At 32.3% G+C, this 19,041-nt stretch overlaps 1 protein-coding gene across 1 annotated transcript in view; it reads left to right on the forward strand.

The window, feature by feature from the left end:
• The window catches only part of LOC126905593 (protein dachsous), an 81,170-nt gene extending 62,411 nt beyond the window's left edge, over positions 1-18,759 (forward strand). Inside the window, exons 6-18 of the mRNA XM_050685450.1 lie at positions 491-678; positions 1,176-1,592; positions 3,491-3,908; positions 7,987-8,271; positions 8,432-8,655; positions 10,442-11,471; positions 12,095-12,794; positions 12,998-13,517; positions 13,588-14,203; positions 14,303-14,608; positions 14,691-14,863; positions 14,939-15,069; positions 15,363-18,759. Of these exons, the coding sequence (XP_050541407.1) occupies positions 491-678; positions 1,176-1,592; positions 3,491-3,908; positions 7,987-8,271; positions 8,432-8,655; positions 10,442-11,471; positions 12,095-12,794; positions 12,998-13,517; positions 13,588-14,203; positions 14,303-14,608; positions 14,691-14,863; positions 14,939-15,069; positions 15,363-17,871 (7,517 nt within the window). The 3' untranslated portion in view covers positions 17,872-18,759. The remainder of the gene's footprint in view (positions 1-490; positions 679-1,175; positions 1,593-3,490; positions 3,909-7,986; positions 8,272-8,431; positions 8,656-10,441; positions 11,472-12,094; positions 12,795-12,997; positions 13,518-13,587; positions 14,204-14,302; positions 14,609-14,690; positions 14,864-14,938; positions 15,070-15,362) is intronic.
• Positions 18,760-19,041: the final 282 nt, after the last annotated feature.

Raw genomic sequence — 19,041 nt, forward strand, 5'->3', positions numbered from 1 at the left:
AAAAAATGCACAATAAATCGTATGGCATGATGTGTATTGGATTTATGTAGAATCGCCGCCGTTTTTTTTTTTTTACGACGTTCTGACAAAGTATATTTTTGCAAATTGCTACTAGAGGGCAACCGTTTTTTCTATTTGTTTTTAAACAGCTGTTTAATTAAATATTTAACTCCCATCCTTCTGCAAATATAATAAATTGCACGTACTTCCGTAACAACTAGCAATCTGATTGATTGATTTGTATGTCACAGTAGAATAACCGGTTGATGTTTTTTTCTTTTTGCCAAACATATCATATGATTCTTTATTTTTACGTTTGTCACATATTTTTACTTATGATTTTCCATATTAGATAATCGTGCTAGTTATAATTTTATATAATTTATATAGAAAAACAATTCAACCGTAGACTTTTATTTCATTTTCAATCTTTTTATTGTTATTATTTCTCTTGGGAGTTTTGATTGTAATTATTTTTTTGACATTTTAGATTTAGAAGATTCTGAATCGGTAAGGTATGCAATACATTCCGAAGAAGCCGACGAATATTTTAGCATAGATCCCGTAAAAGGCGTTATCAAAACTACAGCAGCATTGGACCACGAATCGTTCAAGACAGTCTTGCTTGACGTCAAAGCGTATTCTGAGACTAGCAAACATTATGGCGCACACACTCAAGTATGTATCGTAATAACCTTTTGTTACCCATATACCTGGTACTTATGTAAGTAGTACCCATTTCGTATGTATTTTTCTCTGTGCCCTCTTAGAGCTCCGGATCAGTTGTAAAATCGTTTAAATATCGACCCAGTGCTGCTAGAGGGAAATTTATGAGTTTGTGTTGATTTAATGGTCAATGCGCAAATCTCAGTAGAGTATATTCAAACGCATTGTCGGCAATAAAACGAATCTTACTTGAAACCTCCGACGTCTAAGCACACGGCGTGTACAACCCAACCGATGATTTGGAATCGTACAACAGTGCTTATACATTCAATAACTAATCTATGACTAAATTGAACATTATAGTCTCATGGCTCATAAAGTTGAAAAAAATTAAGATAAAACAAAAAACATCTTACGCTATTCTGAATGCATTCATAAAAAAAAAATCAATTATATCCTTGTCAAATTTATTATGTTTCATTTACACGTCATTTTTGTTATATTTTCAGGTTAATGTAATAGTTGAAGATGTTAATGACAATCCTCCCAAATTCGATTCAAGTTCTGTGCGGATAGCCATACCGGAAAACGTTGCCATCGGTTCAGCCATATACACTGCACATGCCTCCGATCCAGATTCTGGCGCTAATGGAAAAGTACACTACGAAATCGTGACTTCCACTCAAGAACCGTCTTACTTCACGGTGGATTACAACCGTGGTACAATCAGTCTGATCCACGGTTTAGACTATGAGGTGGTACACAGGTTGACGGTAACCGTGGTAGCCAGAGACTCAGGTGTACCCTCACTATCGGACAATATGACTCTGCTTATTGATGTGCAAGACATCAACGACAATCCGCCAGTGTTTGAGCGACAGCATTACGCCGCCACAATCTTGGAGTCGTTGCCAGTTAATTCTCAGGTGGGCAAATTAAACAAATTGTCATTAAGCGATGCTGTTACCTTGTTATCGACCATAGTAATAATATTATTACTATGGTTAGTTATTATGCAGACCGATTGAGTTATGCCCAAATTAAACGTTTTTGAACGCAGGGGCTATGTAAAACTACAATCTGGTCATTAATACAGTTTTGAACTCTATAGGTCATTATAGAATTAGTATATCGTTTAATCATTCTCACACGGTAAACTTATTATGATCAGTAATTAGCTGACTTTTTCCAAGAATCGGCTTTAATTACTTGTCGCGACGAAGCGTTTTAATTGTGTTTGATATTGTATGTTCTTATTCTCTTTGCTAAGTAGAAAATAAGCCAATGACCATACGCTTCGGTGGGTCGATCGAACCCGTATTCGTTTCCCACGTCGTGTGTCACGAACGAAACTCATTAATTAATAACGGTGTGCAATGCGATAGGGAAAAACGGGTGAGCGACGACTATGATCAATCTGAGATGAGGCGGTCAGTCGTGTAGATCCTCTGCGGTGGTTCTCGTGTGCCTGGATCATTTTCGCATAACGGATTGGTAAGACACCACTCGCGACCCCAACAAATACATTGAATATTCATTCGATCCGACTGTTAATTAACCTGGTGAGTTGTACACATCGTGGACCATAACAATGGGTTTTTACAGATAGTGCAATGACGTTTTGTTGAGTTAAACAAACACGTTTTTTTCTCGGACGCATTCGTCAAAGAATTTTTAAACGTTTTTGCCGATAGGACAATTCCAATAGTGTAATGATCGAATGTAGCGGACAAGAAATCGGTCGAAAGAAACGCTGCCTCTGTGGAACCAATTAAACAATAAACGGCGGCTAGTTAATAATATTATCACGGGGAAGCAATAGTAACAACAACAACAATAATAAACACAATGTAACGACAGATAATCTATGAACGTGTACAATAAGCACTGGAAGGGGTTAATGATTTGATTCTCGCGGGCACCGCATTTAATATTTTCGTGCCCCGCGGTCAGCCCTTACACGTAAACAATTGTGTCTCGCATAATAAGAGCGTCACTGGAGATGAGAGACGCTGAACACTTCGGGGGTATTATATAAAAAAACGCTTTTGATGATTTTGGGTAGAGGTTTGCGCGCAGGGGGGTGTCGAGGCCCCCAACAGAGGCGCGAACAATACGTCATTGTTGGCACAACTGCGTTCCGATAGTAATTATTACTCGTCACCAGCCGAACCAGTGATTGATGGTGTGCGCGTTAGGTCCCCCCGTGGGTCCCGGGGTCGAGTTCATGCACGAGAATGCCGTTGTTTGTCGCCGGAGCATAGAGCGCGTGCGTTGGTCCTCCATGGCCACCTTGACGATCTAGTAGATCAACATCTCGGTCATCGTTCTCATCGCGTATAATTCACATAATCATACTATTATTATAATGTATGTGTGCTTTTATTGGTACAAGTTGAATGTACTCAGTAATCACCTATCTATGATAATACCTACGAGTATTGTGAGTACGTTTAAACTAAATCGTCAAGACAATAGTATAATTATTTAGCGATGATAAAATTTTTCAATTCGTTTTAATCGTCGCCATTCTGAGACGATGAATTCTTTATCATAAAAAAAAAAAAAATGTAATCTACCCACGACCGAAACCCTGTAGTGTTCGGGTGTTGCTGTTGATTTATGACTGTCGTCGAACGACGTTTTACATTGCATTCAACGCCACCGTTGAGATTCGTAAGTCTCGGCATGAATAATCGTGTTAGAATCACACAGACCAGACAATAATTCTTAATATTTGCAAATATACTTAACTATTGAGCTGTGAAACTAACAACGACTTGTTTAACGTTGACATAAATTAACAAATGTATGGTTTTTACAGATTGTTCAAGTTACTGCACTGGACGGCGATAGCGGAAACAATGCCAGAATTTCGTACAAAGTATCCAGTGGTGATGGCGAAACTCTGGACATACATCCCAACACAGGATGGGTGTACGTCAAAGCTCCGCTGGATCGGGAAACACGCGACACGTACGAGCTGACGGTGGTAGCAACGGACAACGGATCTCCCAGCGCGCTTGCCGCTACTGTCATAGTGGTGATCACCGTCGCAGACGTCAACGATAACGACCCCGAGTTCGACAGGGATCACTATGAGTTTCACGTTGAAGAAAACCGGCCTATCGCCACTGTGTTCGGAACCGTATTCGCCACAGACCGAGATGCCAGCGATAATGCGCTGATCCGGTATTCGCTTTTACCCGCCAACTCGAGTTTCAACATCAACCTGTACTCGGGTAAGTCATTGACACTATTCTATCGATCTGTAATATTTAATCAGACATGGTCCACTTTCATATTCACTGACGTCATTTGTGATTTATCTAATAATAAACTACCCATTAGTCATTTGAGTTAAGAGTAATTATAATATGTCAATTCCAATTCACGCGTAGACAGCACTTGTCAATCGAAAAATAACCCATAGTGTTCGTTATGACATGGAAATATATATATAGAAACTTAGTTAGCGCATCGTACACATTAAATGATTACACAATTCTTCTAACTTGTGTACTTAAGTAAAACTTGATCGATTATTGCTCGTGTTGACTGTTTAGTAGCCGAAAAAAAAAGTTTACGGCTATTATATTTGCGATTAGATCAGTAATGTTTTGTCATATTTCAGAAAAGAAATATACTAAAGAAAAAATACCAACTCTGAAGTCTCATGCGGCGTTATAATTACAAACAGTTAGAGTGACGCTAAAATAATCACACGCGGGGGTTTTCATACGAAATAATTAAAAACTGTCAGGTCGGTTCTTTAACAAATCAATTGTGCCTAAATTTGTAAACATTTGACGCGTGGGTTGAATACTTAAACGAAATTTGATTAACTCTTTGTATGAAACACTTTAGCCTTATGGATACAATGACCGCACCGATGACATTGATATCTGCTGTTGTAAGTTTTTTTTATCCAGCCGGCACTTTACACACCCAACGCGATTAATTTGTTAGACCAAATAAAGTTACGACACTTCCGGCCGTGTTCGACGAACGGCATAATTACTTCGATAACTTACTTTTGTCCGAACAGAGTTGACGTTTATAATTAATTCGCTTGGTATGATGTTATTCCTCTTAATATACAATACATCTCATGGCTGGACCCGCTTAGACGCGAGTATACACACGATGTTTTTTGTTTCATATCGCGTGTGTATAATAGTTTATTATATTAATTGATAATTACCGTCATTTATACAAATACATTGTAGTATTTTGCTGCTATAATTCTTTCAGTGCCTAATGTACTTAATAAAAATACGTGTATGCATTATAATAATAAATATTTTAACGATACAGGCACCGTGATGATCATAATATGGGCCATTGTACATGTACCCGACGCTTCCGGGCCAAAGCAAAAGGCGCTGAGCGTTCAAGAGGTCTGTCGTTTGTTCTGTTTTTCTTTCTAGTGCGTTCAATGACTAGTCGCTTTAGAACCAGCCAAGCTTTTATGTACCTTCGCATTTGATTGACACCTAACACGAGAATAAACAAACTGAATAGAAATACTTGTCATATTATAACCATTCCTACATTTTTCGTTATTATTATTATTTATCATTTGTCAGGTTACTTTGACTACTTAGAATGTTCCTTCTATATTCCAAATGCACTCAAGAATAAAATACAATGTCCAGTAATTTTTTTTATTTCATGCGGCAGTGTTCAGTAATAAGTATATTTAATACCTTCATAATCTAATGCTACCACTTTTACGCGCAAAACTAACTTAAAAACTCGGATCACAAAAAGGATAGAAGCGTATAACCAACGCATCAGTATAACACATTTTTTTGTTTGATAGAAGTGTTTCATTTCATCAAAAACTTGTTGTTTTCCGTTTTTTTTTTTTAATGCTATGATGTTAATCATTATCGAAAAAAACTCTAAATTAGTTCGTTGGAGGGGTTGTTTCACTAGTTTGAACGTATGGTATTTCTAAATGGCAGGTTAAAAGTCACCATACAATAGCAATATAATTTTTCATTATTTTGTCTGAAAAAATGAAAACAATAATATGTATTATTATTATTTCTCGAGTTTTGTGCGTGTTTGGTTCGCATGTTACAAGATTGAGGGCCTAGTGTACCCGCTGTGTTATAATAAAATATATTATAATATAGTTATTATATTCGGTGTGGATACTAGATTTAGTGTATTACATAGACAGCACTCGGAGTCTATAATGATTTACAGCTGACCAAATCTCACCGAAAATTAAATATTTTAGTGTGTAACGCAGCAGCCGGACTGAACTGCGGCGGATGGTAAAAATCCCAATGAAAAACAATCTGTGAGTCCTTGAGGTCTTTCGATCACCCCGAGGCCCGTATAAAGACCTACCGAGTACCGACTGCTCTTTACCAGACATCCGAGTTACTCCAGCAGCTCCTTATTACACGCGATTGCCGACAGCAGTACAAGATAAAAAAAATAATAGGTGAACCTCTATTTTTGGTGAATAACTTTGTAGCATAGTCGATGTTTATTCTTATTTTGAACATCCAAGTACCAACAAAAAAAAAAAATCGATTTTTTAAAATATGAATAAAAACATTTCGGTAGGTTGTTAAAGTAAACGCATCGCGATCACGAAACTCACTCATATAAAACGTATAGCGTTAGAAAAGTCGTCATTAAAGCCGACAAAACATCAAAAAACCTGACAGACAGCTGTTAGATACGCCCCCACAACCTCGATAAGTATCACTCGCTGATTAAAAACTAAAACGGCACAGTTTCGAAAGATTTAATTCAGACAAAATTAAATATTAATTTGAGAGTTCATATTTTCAGTATAATCGGTAGTGTTTCTACATGGAATTCATTTACAATATATAATTTATTTACATTATTAGTGAATACACTTTATTTATTATCATAATATTACAATCAAGTTTCGTGACCATAACGATTAATAACAGCTCCGCGTATCTCTATCGTACTAGGCGCGTGTAATGATCGTCTTGTTTTTCTACTATGTTTTATATTTGTTGTTAAATGTATTTTTATAAAACTAAAGTGTTTATTATAAGACGAAGTTGTTATACTTAGCTCTTTGTTTTTATCTATTTGATATAAGTTTATTACTGTCCATACTAAATAAAATTTTGAAATTAAAACTTATTTTAGAAAGTTTTGTGTCAGTTCACTAAGTTTATTCAATTTGTTTACCAAATGATTGAGTTCTTATGAATGTATACGAGTTTCAATCGTGTAGTTTATATAATAAATACCGGTACAAACATATTATATTGTTATTATTTTAACAGGAGGCTATAAAAACAGTGAAAATGTTAATTATACGCGTTTGTACATAATAATAATATATTGAATCGTAGCGCGAACAATGAATGTTCCATCTGAAATTGGTTTGTGTTATGTTATGCTGAAAGACCAAATCATCATTGCCGTCGTCATCTCCTCCTTCTTTCACTTCTCGTGGGCTCCTCGTGCTTGGATGTTAATTAAACGGCTGCCTACGCTCGTAGCAGAGAACACAACTAAAACGCGTTATTCTATAAGACGATTGTCCACTGCAGTTTATTTTTTTACTCATTACCGTTGACCAACCAACCAACATCTGATTGCATCGATCATTAAAAACATACGAAATATTAATCCTGTATTATATGTAACCCACAAAACTGGCGATATTGTGTGTACTTGGGTAGGTCGCTTTGTTTTTTTAATTAATGCAAAGCGATTTTAAATGCTTTTACTTTATGTCTTAAAGGACACGAAGCAAACCATGCATTCTTTCACTGACTTGCATAGCTATTATTCCCCTATTCAGTTTTAGTATTTTTTTAAATATACTAATACATACAAATATGTAGACATTAAATATGTGTGTATACCGATCACAAACAAACACCAAAATGCCATTTATAAACACTCTCGTCTTTGTGTTTTTTCTATATGGAGTTGATTTTGTTGTTATTATTATCTAAGTATTATAACCCGACCACTTGTATAAATATTGGTGTGTTTGCGTTATATTTAAGTTCCAATATTTACGCAATAAACCTTACATCAGTAATTAAGTAAATGTAAATATAAGAAAAATGCTCGTGGAAAGTTAAAAAAATGAACAATAAGATCACTTAATAATCATGATAAAAAATAGCAAACGTTCCCCCTTAAAATACCGCAAATAATGAGTTAACCTAATCGTGATGGAAAGTTTATCACAAACAAATCCGTATAAGTTTCTAATCCAGTGACTTGATCAAATACATTACTATAAATATTATTCAAATAATTTTTAAATAAAAAACCGTGTTTGTCATTATGTAGGTGAATTGAGTACTAAGGAACCATTAGATCGGGAATCTCGAGCATTGCATGAAATAATTGTTGAAGCCAAGGACCAGGACGGCGGAGTCAGGGCCCGTAGCAAACGTGTGAAGGTTAAGGTGGCCGTAACGGACGTTAACGACAACGCTCCCGTCATCATAGATCCTCAGCAGGATGTTGTAGCCGTAAGAGAACAACAGCCTCCTGGCGTGGAAGTAGTTACTATTAAAGCTACAGATCCCGATCAAGGTAGTAACGCTACGATCACCTATTCAATTCTTAAAGGTAAGATATTATACTTGTATATCTAACATACAGATTTTCTATTTATTATTTCCATATTGATGTTTGGTGTTGATTGTTTCATAAAATGTGTCAATTAATTGTCAACCGATATTGTTATTTTATATTAATGTAACATAATTATTAATATTGATTGAAATAGGTCGCGACTCCGATGGAAATGGTGAATTTTTCATAGACCGTATTAGCGGAATCATAAGAACTAAAGTGTCATTGGATCATGAAGAAAAGTCCATGTACAGATTATCAGTAGCTGCCACAGATAATGGATATCCACCAAAACAAACTATTAGGATGCTCAGGGTTGAAGTATTGGATCTGAACGATAACAGACCTACTTTCACCAGCTCTAGTCTTGTATTCCAAGTAATTATCTTCCTTCTTTCATAGAATACCCATAATATATTTATAGTCTTTTTTAAAGTGTTCTACCAAGCGTTCATTTGTAAATTTTTGTAAATAAAATAACGTTGCGTTCCTATCAACCGTAAAACACTACACCCAAAGAAAAACCTCAATCAAAATTGAAAGAGAAATTTTATCAAGGATTTATGATAATGTTTTATTAATACGAACAAAATAACTATTCTTATAAATAATTATTATTCAAGACAAGAAAAAAAAATATCATATTGATAAATATATCATTGATTCAATAGTAATGATATATTTATCAAATTGAACAATGAATTTATTATATAGATCGAGGTTTTTCTCTGGGTGTAAATTAATGATAAAAATGAATTTCTGTTATTATTAAGCTCTTTGAATGAAATAAAATAAATTCCCAGACAAAATTTAGTAATCTTCGGTCAGACTGAATAGAACTCCCCCGTATAACCAGTTGCTGGAACGCTTTTGTGGACTAATTTTTCATCGGGTAATAAATTTAAATGTCTCTGAATCGCATTTTAAAATTTTTTCTACTGAAAATAAAATGCAGCTTATTGTTGTTATTACATTCTACGTAAACTCGTTGGTTAAAAATAAATTAGATTATTTCGAGGATATAAATAAACAATGGACGACATGCAGAGATAGTAGTCCCGATACTAATTGTGTCATTCTCTACAGTTTTGTAAGCAAAGTATTCTAAGATATTCAAAACTTTTGAGATTGTCATTATATTACACCTGGGTAATTTTTTCAAAAATTATAATTAAAATAAAGGTGACTAAAAACGAGAAAATTCTAATGAAAGTTAAATAAAATGTATTTAGTTGAAAAATTATAACTGGTTTATACAGCCGAGAATAGCAAACACCGACTATATTGAAATAAAGAATAACGCTTATGTAATTCAACTGAAACAGGGTACATATTATTGACTTTGTGTTTGAGTCTAATGAATTCACTTTTTGTCCATTTGATTTTTTTACTTATTTATAAGATACATTTCAAAATTTTTAATTTTGTTATGTAAATAAAATATAAATTATTTACCTGAAAAAAGAATAACAGCCAAGATTTTGTATTTTACTTACACACGATGTACAAGTTTGTTTATTGGTTTGTCTTTTTCATTCTAATAAGTGTCAATTTTCAGTCGTGGTTTAATTTAAAACAATACAACTTTCCTTTATACATTTTTCGTGAATAATTTTTTTCAGTTGAATTAAATCAGATATATAATTAGTCACAAACAATGCTTGCATATATAAATAATTCTTCGCAAGATTTACGTTATTAAATTAGATCGATTTAATTAAGTGATTACAGTCTATACATTCTGAGTTTCTGAAAATCTCGAACAGAAAATATAGCTAATCGTCATTATCTCACGTTATGCCTCCTATCTTTACTGATAACTGGTCATCGATTACCTTCGTAAATCCATCGATTTATTCTTAATAAAAATTTCTTCTATTTAATTCTGTAGCACGTGACCAACGTTTGTAGCATAACTTTCATGCGAATTATTACAACGATAAACGTGGTTGACCTATTAAATTTGTTCATTGAACAAGTATAATTATTAATAAATCTGTATAATTAATTGATTTAAAATGAAATTAATTTTCGATATGAAAAAAATTATTGGAAGTTGAAGTTAATAGTAAATAAATTATTATGTAATATGCATAAATGATCGCTATAATCTATTTTGTGTTAATTAATATTAATAAATCATACGAACTTGGATTTTTTTTAGGTTAAAGAAGACTCTGTCATTGGTAGTACAGCAGGCCGCATAGCTTGCTCAGAAGGAGTTGGTGCTGCTTCAGCTGGCCGTGGTCAGGTCAAGTACACGCTAAGGCATTCTGATGTAAGTCAACATGTGTTTGATTTAGATAGAAGTACGGGCGCTTTAATTATAGCTGGAAGAGTTGATAGAGAAATAAAATCTATTTATGAAATGGAAGTAAATGCACTTGACACTGGCACCAGTACAAACCCTCAAAGCAGTTCAGTTTCGGTGAGGGTGGAAATTTTAGATGTCAATGATAATGCGCCAAAATGGCCGGCAGATCCAATAACACTTACCATACCCGAAGACTCTGTGGTTGGATCCATTGTTTATAACTTCACTGCTACTGATGCTGACACAGAGGCTAACTCTGAGATTCGATATTCAATTACCCAGCAATGGCCTGTTGAAGTGTTTTCGTTAGATCCTTTTACAGGAATGTTAACTCTAATGGACCAACTAGATTTTGAATCTATCAGTGAATATATTTTAGTTATCCGCGCAACAGATCAAGCTTTAAACGTTTCAGAAAGATTGTATACTGACTTGACAGCCAGAATAATTGTTCAAGACATTAATGACAATAGTCCAAATATTGTTTCACCTATGTTTAAAAAACTATATGTTGATTCATCAACCCGACCTGGTAATCAGTTATGTCGTGTGATTGCTGTTGATTACGATTCCAAAGACAACGGTCAATTAATATACACTATAAGTTCGGGAAATGAAAAGGGGGTGTTCAACATAGGGTATAATTCGGGCGTGTTAGTATTGGCTAGGTCACCTGATTATATGGATCATACATTGAACATATCAGTAGCTGATAGAGGTACACCAGCAAGATACTCATACTTAGTGTTAGACGTTTCTTTTACATCCAATAGCGATCAAACTATTCAATTTGCTCACAAATATTACAATGCAAATATTTCAGAAGACGCTCCTATAGATAATTTTGTGGCCAAAGTATCTGCTAGTTCTACCAACAACAGTAAGTATTGATATATATATATAGGATAATCGGTTTATCATAAACCACTCGATTACTCTAAAAATAAATACAATTATGTTGACTATTGTATAAATAAATAGTCAATCGCTTGAATTTATAAATTTTGCTTTTTTTTAGTTACGTATGTTTCTTAATTTATCAGCTAATAATTAGTTTTTAAAATTATCCTTTAAATTAAAATTAAGTATGATCAGAAAATGACTAATAATCAAAATGGCAGCGCCCATTTATCACCTCCTATCATTATTTTAAATTGTTAATAACTTTTGAATTACTGGTTCAAAAGTTGTTATCGAACTTTTTTTCAATTACATCATTATCTATTTTATAAGCTAGTTAAATATGTATGTTGAAATTTTAAATAATTAAGTTAATACTCTATTAAGTTATAAGGGGTAATTCTAAAAAGTAATGTATAGCTAATAAATCAAGAAATATATGAAACAAAAAATGTTTTCCCGATTTTGTACTTATTTTGTGAGTATTTGAGTGGTTTATGGTAAATTTATCACCCTGTGCGTGTATAATTTCTTTTTCTAATTGTTCTTTAATTAATAATAAATAATTTGTTTTTATTATGAAATTTTATAATTTTATTTTAGAAATACTATACAGCATACCTGAAGGCATAGCTGAAAACTGTTTCCAAATAGATGAAGACCTTGGCATAGTAACTCTTAAGAATCATTTAGATCGAGAGCAAAAATCTCATTATACTTTTCCTATTTATGCAACTGATAAAGTAAAAATGGTAACTGATGTAGTAACACTGGAAGTAGGAGTTTTAGATGTTAATGATCATATTCCAAAGTTTAAACATGAATCGTGTCTTTCATTGATGGTACCTGAAAATCATGAACCAGCAATTATTCACACAGTGGCCGCTGTTGATCCAGACATGGGAACCAATAGTCAAATAATTTATAGCATAACTGGTGGAAATGGAGCAAATAAATTTCATTTAGATTCAAAAACTGGCGAGTTAACAGCAAAAACACTTGATAGAGAAGTTCAATCAAAGTACCAACTTACTATTACTGCTCAAAATCATGGAAGTACATCTATGGGGTATTGTAATATTACTATACTTGTTGAAGATGAAAATGACAATAATCCTAGTTTTGAACAAAACAAATATGAATCAGTTGTATTAGAAGATTCTCCTGTTGGTACCAAAATTTTGTCTGTCAAAGCATACGATGTTGATATGGGTATAAATGCTAAAATTATGTATTCACTTTCAAACCAAACAGAATATATTTTTCAAATTGATAACAGAACTGGTGTTATTTATACAGTGGGGTAAGCGAATAATCTCATAGGAAATATAGATGTAACTAGGAAACTAAAGGGTTTTTATTTAGTTTTCAAATTCATTTTAACAAGTATGAATTTCTTATTTTTTGTTGAAACTTTTACATATAAAAAAAAGCCCTTTTTTTAATTACGTCATATATGGTAATTATAAACAATTATATATTTTAATTCATGTTTTATTTGTGTAGACATTTGGATCGAGAAAAGCAGTCTAATTATTGGTTACAAGTAGTTGCTAAAGATGGTGGAAAATATAACATAAGGTCTTCCTCAGCACTTATTTATGTCAAAGTTTTAGATGTTAATGATAACTTACCAATATTTTCTAAGTATCCATTTACATCAGAAGTACCATCTCACTTTCAGCCAGGAATGGATATTTTACGGGTTACAGCGACTGATAAAGATGAAGGTTCTAATGCTGACATAATTTACTCTTTTAAAGACAATGAAGGCTATAACAAATTTCGTATGAATCCTAATACTGGTGTTGTGACAGCATCGTCAAGTCTTGCTTTAGAGAATGGAAATGTTTTCCACTTAGAAGTTGTAGCTACCGATAAAGGGAATCCTCCTAAAAGTTCTATTGGTCTTGTAGAAATAAAAATTGGTGAACAATTTGATAGAATTCCAGTAATGAGGTTTAAAAATTCTACTTACCATGTAACTATACCTGAAAATATGGATACTGATAAGAAAATTCTTGAAGTAAGTTTATAATTACACTTATAAAATTAAAAATATGAATATTTAATTTAATATTTTTAATGTATTACAGATATCAGCTTACCGCAGTGATGGACGTAAACAAAAAGTTATTTATAAATTAGCTCCTGTTAACAACGAAAATAATATATTTTTAATTGATGAAGAAACTGGCATCATTAGAGTTGGAAAATCAGAATTATTGGACTATGAAAGTTGTAAGTCTGGTATACATTTAGTTGCCATCGCACTAACTGATTCCCCAGCATCTATGTTTATGTGGGGCTATACAGATATTTGGATTCATTTGTCAGATATAAATGACAATAGTCCAATTTTTACACAAAAAGAGTATATAGCTTCAGTATCGGAAGGAAATTCCAAGGGAACATTCGTTATTAAAGTTTCAGCAATTGATTTAGATGAATCACAAAACTCAAAGCTATCTTATCATTTAGTAGATGGCAATCATGACAATGCATTTGTTATAGACCCTACTGATTCTGGTATTGTCAAAACAAACATTGTATTGGACAGTGAAATAAGAAATTTCTATAAATTAACAGTAATAGCCACAGATGAAGGTACAGTTCAAATGACTGGTATAGCAACAATTCATGTAACAGTTATTGATATCAATGATAATCGCCCTTCATTCCCCCCTCAAAGCACTATCAGCATTAAAGAAAGTAAGAATAAATTACTTATAATATTTTTCAATACTTAAGAGTTTTATAACTTCTATGCAACTATTTTATGTGTTATTGTACATCACTTTTCTTTTTTAGATTTAGAAGTTGGAAGTACAGTAACAACAGTGATAGCTAATGATGTAGATAGCCATCCAACATTAATTTATTCATGGGCAAACACTGTAAATGTGGCTGATAGAAAAATGTTTGCATTAGATAGATATAATGGAAGAATCCTATTAATATCAAATTTAGATTATGAAAAAACACAAACCTATCATTTAGGGATAGTTGTGTCTGATTCAGTTCATACTGCCCAAACTGAATTAACTATTGAAGTGATAGATGACAATGACAATACTCCTGTTTTTGATAGATCACACTATACTTTTACATTAATGGGTATTTATAATATTTTATTTTATTAAATTGTAATAATGGTTAAGTCATTAAGTTAGATCTTTAATTAAAATATAATGTACAGAAAATACTCATGGAGAATCTTCAATGCAAGTTCATGCAACTGATTTAGATTCTGGGTTAAATAGCCAAGTAAGGTATGCTTTTGTTAATGATTTAAACGGATTTAGAATCGATCAAGAAACAGGAATAATCACTTCTGATCGTTTGATGTTTGACCAAAGCTTAACAAAAATGGTAAATATTTATTTTTTAATCGATTCAATGATTTTTTGATTTTATGTTCTTTATGCGTGGATTTTTTTGTTATAGGGTTATACCAATTTACTAGTTACTGCTACTGATCAAGGAACACCACAAAAATCAACTATTGTCGCAGTTCTTATTAAAATCAATAATGAAATAAATTCAAACTTTATAAAATTTGTTCAAAATGAATATAGGTGAGTTAAATATTTTAATTAGTTGTTTGGTAGTTTAATCACAAATCTTTAAATTTTTTAAATTTAATATATACTTTTAACAGTGATTAAAAATTGCTACTTTCATTGTACAATACTTGTTGTTCACCACAATAAACATCTAGGAACACTATTATGTATACTCATTTTATAGTATTGCAATACTTTTTTCATTAATTTAAGGAAAAATGTGTATTTACCTTAAAAATGTATTAGTAGTATATTACTTCCAACCTCTAAATAATAAATTTAATATAGTAATATTTACTTTATAGGATATCTGTTCGAGAAAATATACAATTGGGGCAACCTTTCTTGAAACTATTGAATAGTCATTCGGTAGATTACTCATTTCAATTTAATATTGTTGATGGTGATGAAGACGGTAACTTTGACTTGATAAGCCCGACTGGAGAGCTTATTGTAAAAAAACCATTAGATCGTGAAACTCAAGATATTTATTCACTTAGAATTACTGACACCTTAAATAGTACTTATGTTTATGTTCATGTGTTAGTAGATGATTCAAATGACAATGCTCCTCAATTCATCAGCTCTCAACAAACTGTGTCATTAGCTGAAAACTTGCCAATTGGTCATTCTTTTTTTCATTTGACTACTAAAGATTTAGATACACCACCATATTCTGAAGTACATTTTGAAATAACCTCTGGAAATAGTAGAGAATTTTTCAGCATTGATAGAAATACTGGTGAAATTTCTATTAAATCTATTTTGGACTATGATTTAGATATGACTGAATATAATCTTGTTATTAAAGCTCAAGATGGAGGTAAATCTCAAACTGACTATCCTTTATTTTCTCTTACAGTTCTTAAAGTTAAACTTGAAGATATCAATGACAATGTCCCTAAATTTCCAGTGTCTGAGTACTTAGAATTTGTCGGTGAAAATGAGCCGATAGGCGCCTTAGTATTTACAGCCAAAGCTACAGATGCAGATCGTGGTAATTTTGGCCATCTTAATTACTCCATTGCATCTTTAGCAACATATTCTGGTGCTGAAGACTCGTGGAAGATGTTTAAAATTGATTCATTTTCTGGTTTAGTGACTACTAACGCTATATTTGACTATGAGTCTAAAAGTAGATATACTTTTACTATTATTGCAAGTGATACAGGAGGCAAAACAACTAAAGTTAAAGTTAAAATAGAAATTGAAGGAAAAGATGAATTTGCACCTCAATTTATTGAGAGAACTTTTAAGTTTATGATTAACAGCTTCAATTTACCAATTGAATATATTATTGGTCATATATCAGCCACTGACAGAGATAAAGGTCCTGAAGGTCGAGTTATTTATCATTTGACAACACAAAATCCTTATTTTAAAGTAAACCGTACTAATGGTGCCATAGTGGTGAAAAAGAAAATTGACAGTAATTTTGATGCAACACAAGATGTAAGTCTTGTAGTAACAGCTAGTTCCGGTAAACAAGGTTCTTTGACCAATATAAGTGTTGTTGAAATATCCTTCGATCCACTTACTCAACCAGGTTTAAATTTAGCTAGTAGCTCTGATAGCCAAAACAGTTTATCATCTAGTATTGTGGACTGGATAATTGGTATTTTAACCATTACTCTTTTAGTATTACTTCTTTTTGGTGGAATAATGTTTTACATGCATTTAAAGAACAAACAACACAGAAGCATAAATAAACCAGAATTTAATGGCCACCAGAGAACTAATAATACTTATGTGGATCCGAGTGCATTTGACACAATACCTATACGGGGTGTAAACAGTACTCAAGTAAATCAGTTTGCTCCTCCTAAATATGATGAAATACCTACTTACCGTAACAATAGTAGTACTAATTCAGGAGCAGCTACTACATCTGATTTGTCTGAGTCTGAAAAATCTGGATCCAGTGGTCGAGGATCTGCTGAGGATGATGTTGAAGATGAAGAAATACGCATGATTAATGAGAGGCAAAACAGTGACAATTTATCTGAAGTTACTGCACGCAATACTCAAGAGTATTTGGCCCGTTTAGGAATTGTAGATACTCAAGTGATACCACCACACTTGCCAAAAGAAAATCGTTTGTCATCTAGGCGCCAACCAATGGAAAACATTGAAATGTACGATGAAGATGAGACAACAAATGGTGATATTACTAATATGATATATGCTAAACTGAGTGATGTGGGTAGTGAACGAGGTGGTGGTGGAGAGGAAGACAGCAAATCAGCTGTTTACTCAACTAGTAAAGTACCAGCACCACAGCCATCAATGGTAGGTTCATTAAGCTCAATTGTTCATAGTGAAGAAGAGCTGACTGGCAGTTATAATTGGGACTATCTATTGGATTGGGGTCCACAGTATCAACCTCTAGCTCATGTATTTAATGAAATAGCTAGGTTAAAAGAGGATACCAATTCTGTGAAAAGTTCAAGCAGTGTAGCATCAAATAGCAAGAGTAAAAAAAATATTCCTAATCAGATAGCTAAGAATATTAATACTCCACCTCCACCACCACCACCCCTTCTTACCAACATGGCTCCAAGAGTACTATCATCTAGACAGTCAACTTCTTCTCATCACCATCATCAAACGCCCATTTTATTAGTACCTCGATCACCTATAAGTCATGAAACTAATCCTGGGTATAGTCAATCAGTCGCAATGTCACCTTCATTTTCACCATCTTTATCACCATTAGCTAATCAGTCACCGTCCATGTCACCTTTACACTCAGTGGTACCTCATCCCAACCCTCGTCAAAGACATCAAACAAATGAAACCGAATTAAGGATATGAAATATTTCATCTTAAATCTAATTATGACAATTTTCGTTGAAAGACAAATTTTAACAAGTTAATTTGTAGAATAAGTGATCTTTATCAATTATTTCCATCCCGATTTACCATGTAATATATAGTTTAATTATTTAGTATAATTTTTATTAAAATAACTCAAAGACTTTATTAATACATTTAATACAGGTGTAATGTATTTATTTATTGTCAGAGTGAAAAAGAAATTGTGATATCTGTATACTTAAAAAAAAATATTATATTTTTCCATATCATTATTATGTACTGAATAATTAATAGACAACATTATCTACATATAGGTAATTCACTTACCAAGTCCTTGTTATAGAAATGATAATGTTAATAGCTTATGAAATAATTGCCATGTTTAAAAATCAAATTTGCTTAGTTAACTATAAAGTGCAATTATTATTATTGTGTTTTTATAAAATAATTTAGATTTTTATAACTATTTTAAATGAAATCATCATACTAACTTATTTTAGAATAAAATTGTATAGAACATAAATGTAAATTTTGTAATTAAAGACTGTATAGTTATATTGTGTTAATGTTTTCAAATGCTACTTTAAGTTTAAACTTTTCCTATGCTTTTAAAGCAAACTTTGAAATCATTATACTATTCTGTCTTAAAATGTAAATTGGAAAGTGTATTTATATTGTAGTGTTATCTATACTATTTATTTTTACATAATTTTTTACTAAAGACTGTCATATTTTAAATTTTGTTGTTCTTAAGAATCTTAAAAACATTTTTTCAATCATACAAACAATAAAATAATTATAATTATAGCTCTTTGGTCATCTCCAGAAGTTTAATTGAAATTTTATATAGAATTAATTTATAATTAATAATATTTATATTTATGACATTAAACAACCAATTTATCATTTAAAATTTATTATTTTTAAAACTGTTTTGCTATGTTATGTACAAAGAAATAGAATGTTATCTGTAATTACTATGATTAGAAAAATTAATAAAAATCATAATACAAATAAATATTAACTAAAAATGTTTTTATATTGCAAGTAATTCTTGCAAATATTTTCACAATTAAGCTAGTATTTCTAAAATTTTATTTGAGTTTTTATTTTAAGTCATTTTTTTAAAGTTAATATGTGATCAATTGGGCGTGGTGTGGCGCGGTG

The sequence above is a fragment of the Daktulosphaira vitifoliae genome, unplaced genomic scaffold (assembly GCF_025091365.1).
Source record: "Daktulosphaira vitifoliae isolate Bord-2020 unplaced genomic scaffold, ASM2509136v1 Scaffold_4, whole genome shotgun sequence".
Taxonomy (NCBI): domain Eukaryota; kingdom Metazoa; phylum Arthropoda; class Insecta; order Hemiptera; family Phylloxeridae; genus Daktulosphaira; species Daktulosphaira vitifoliae.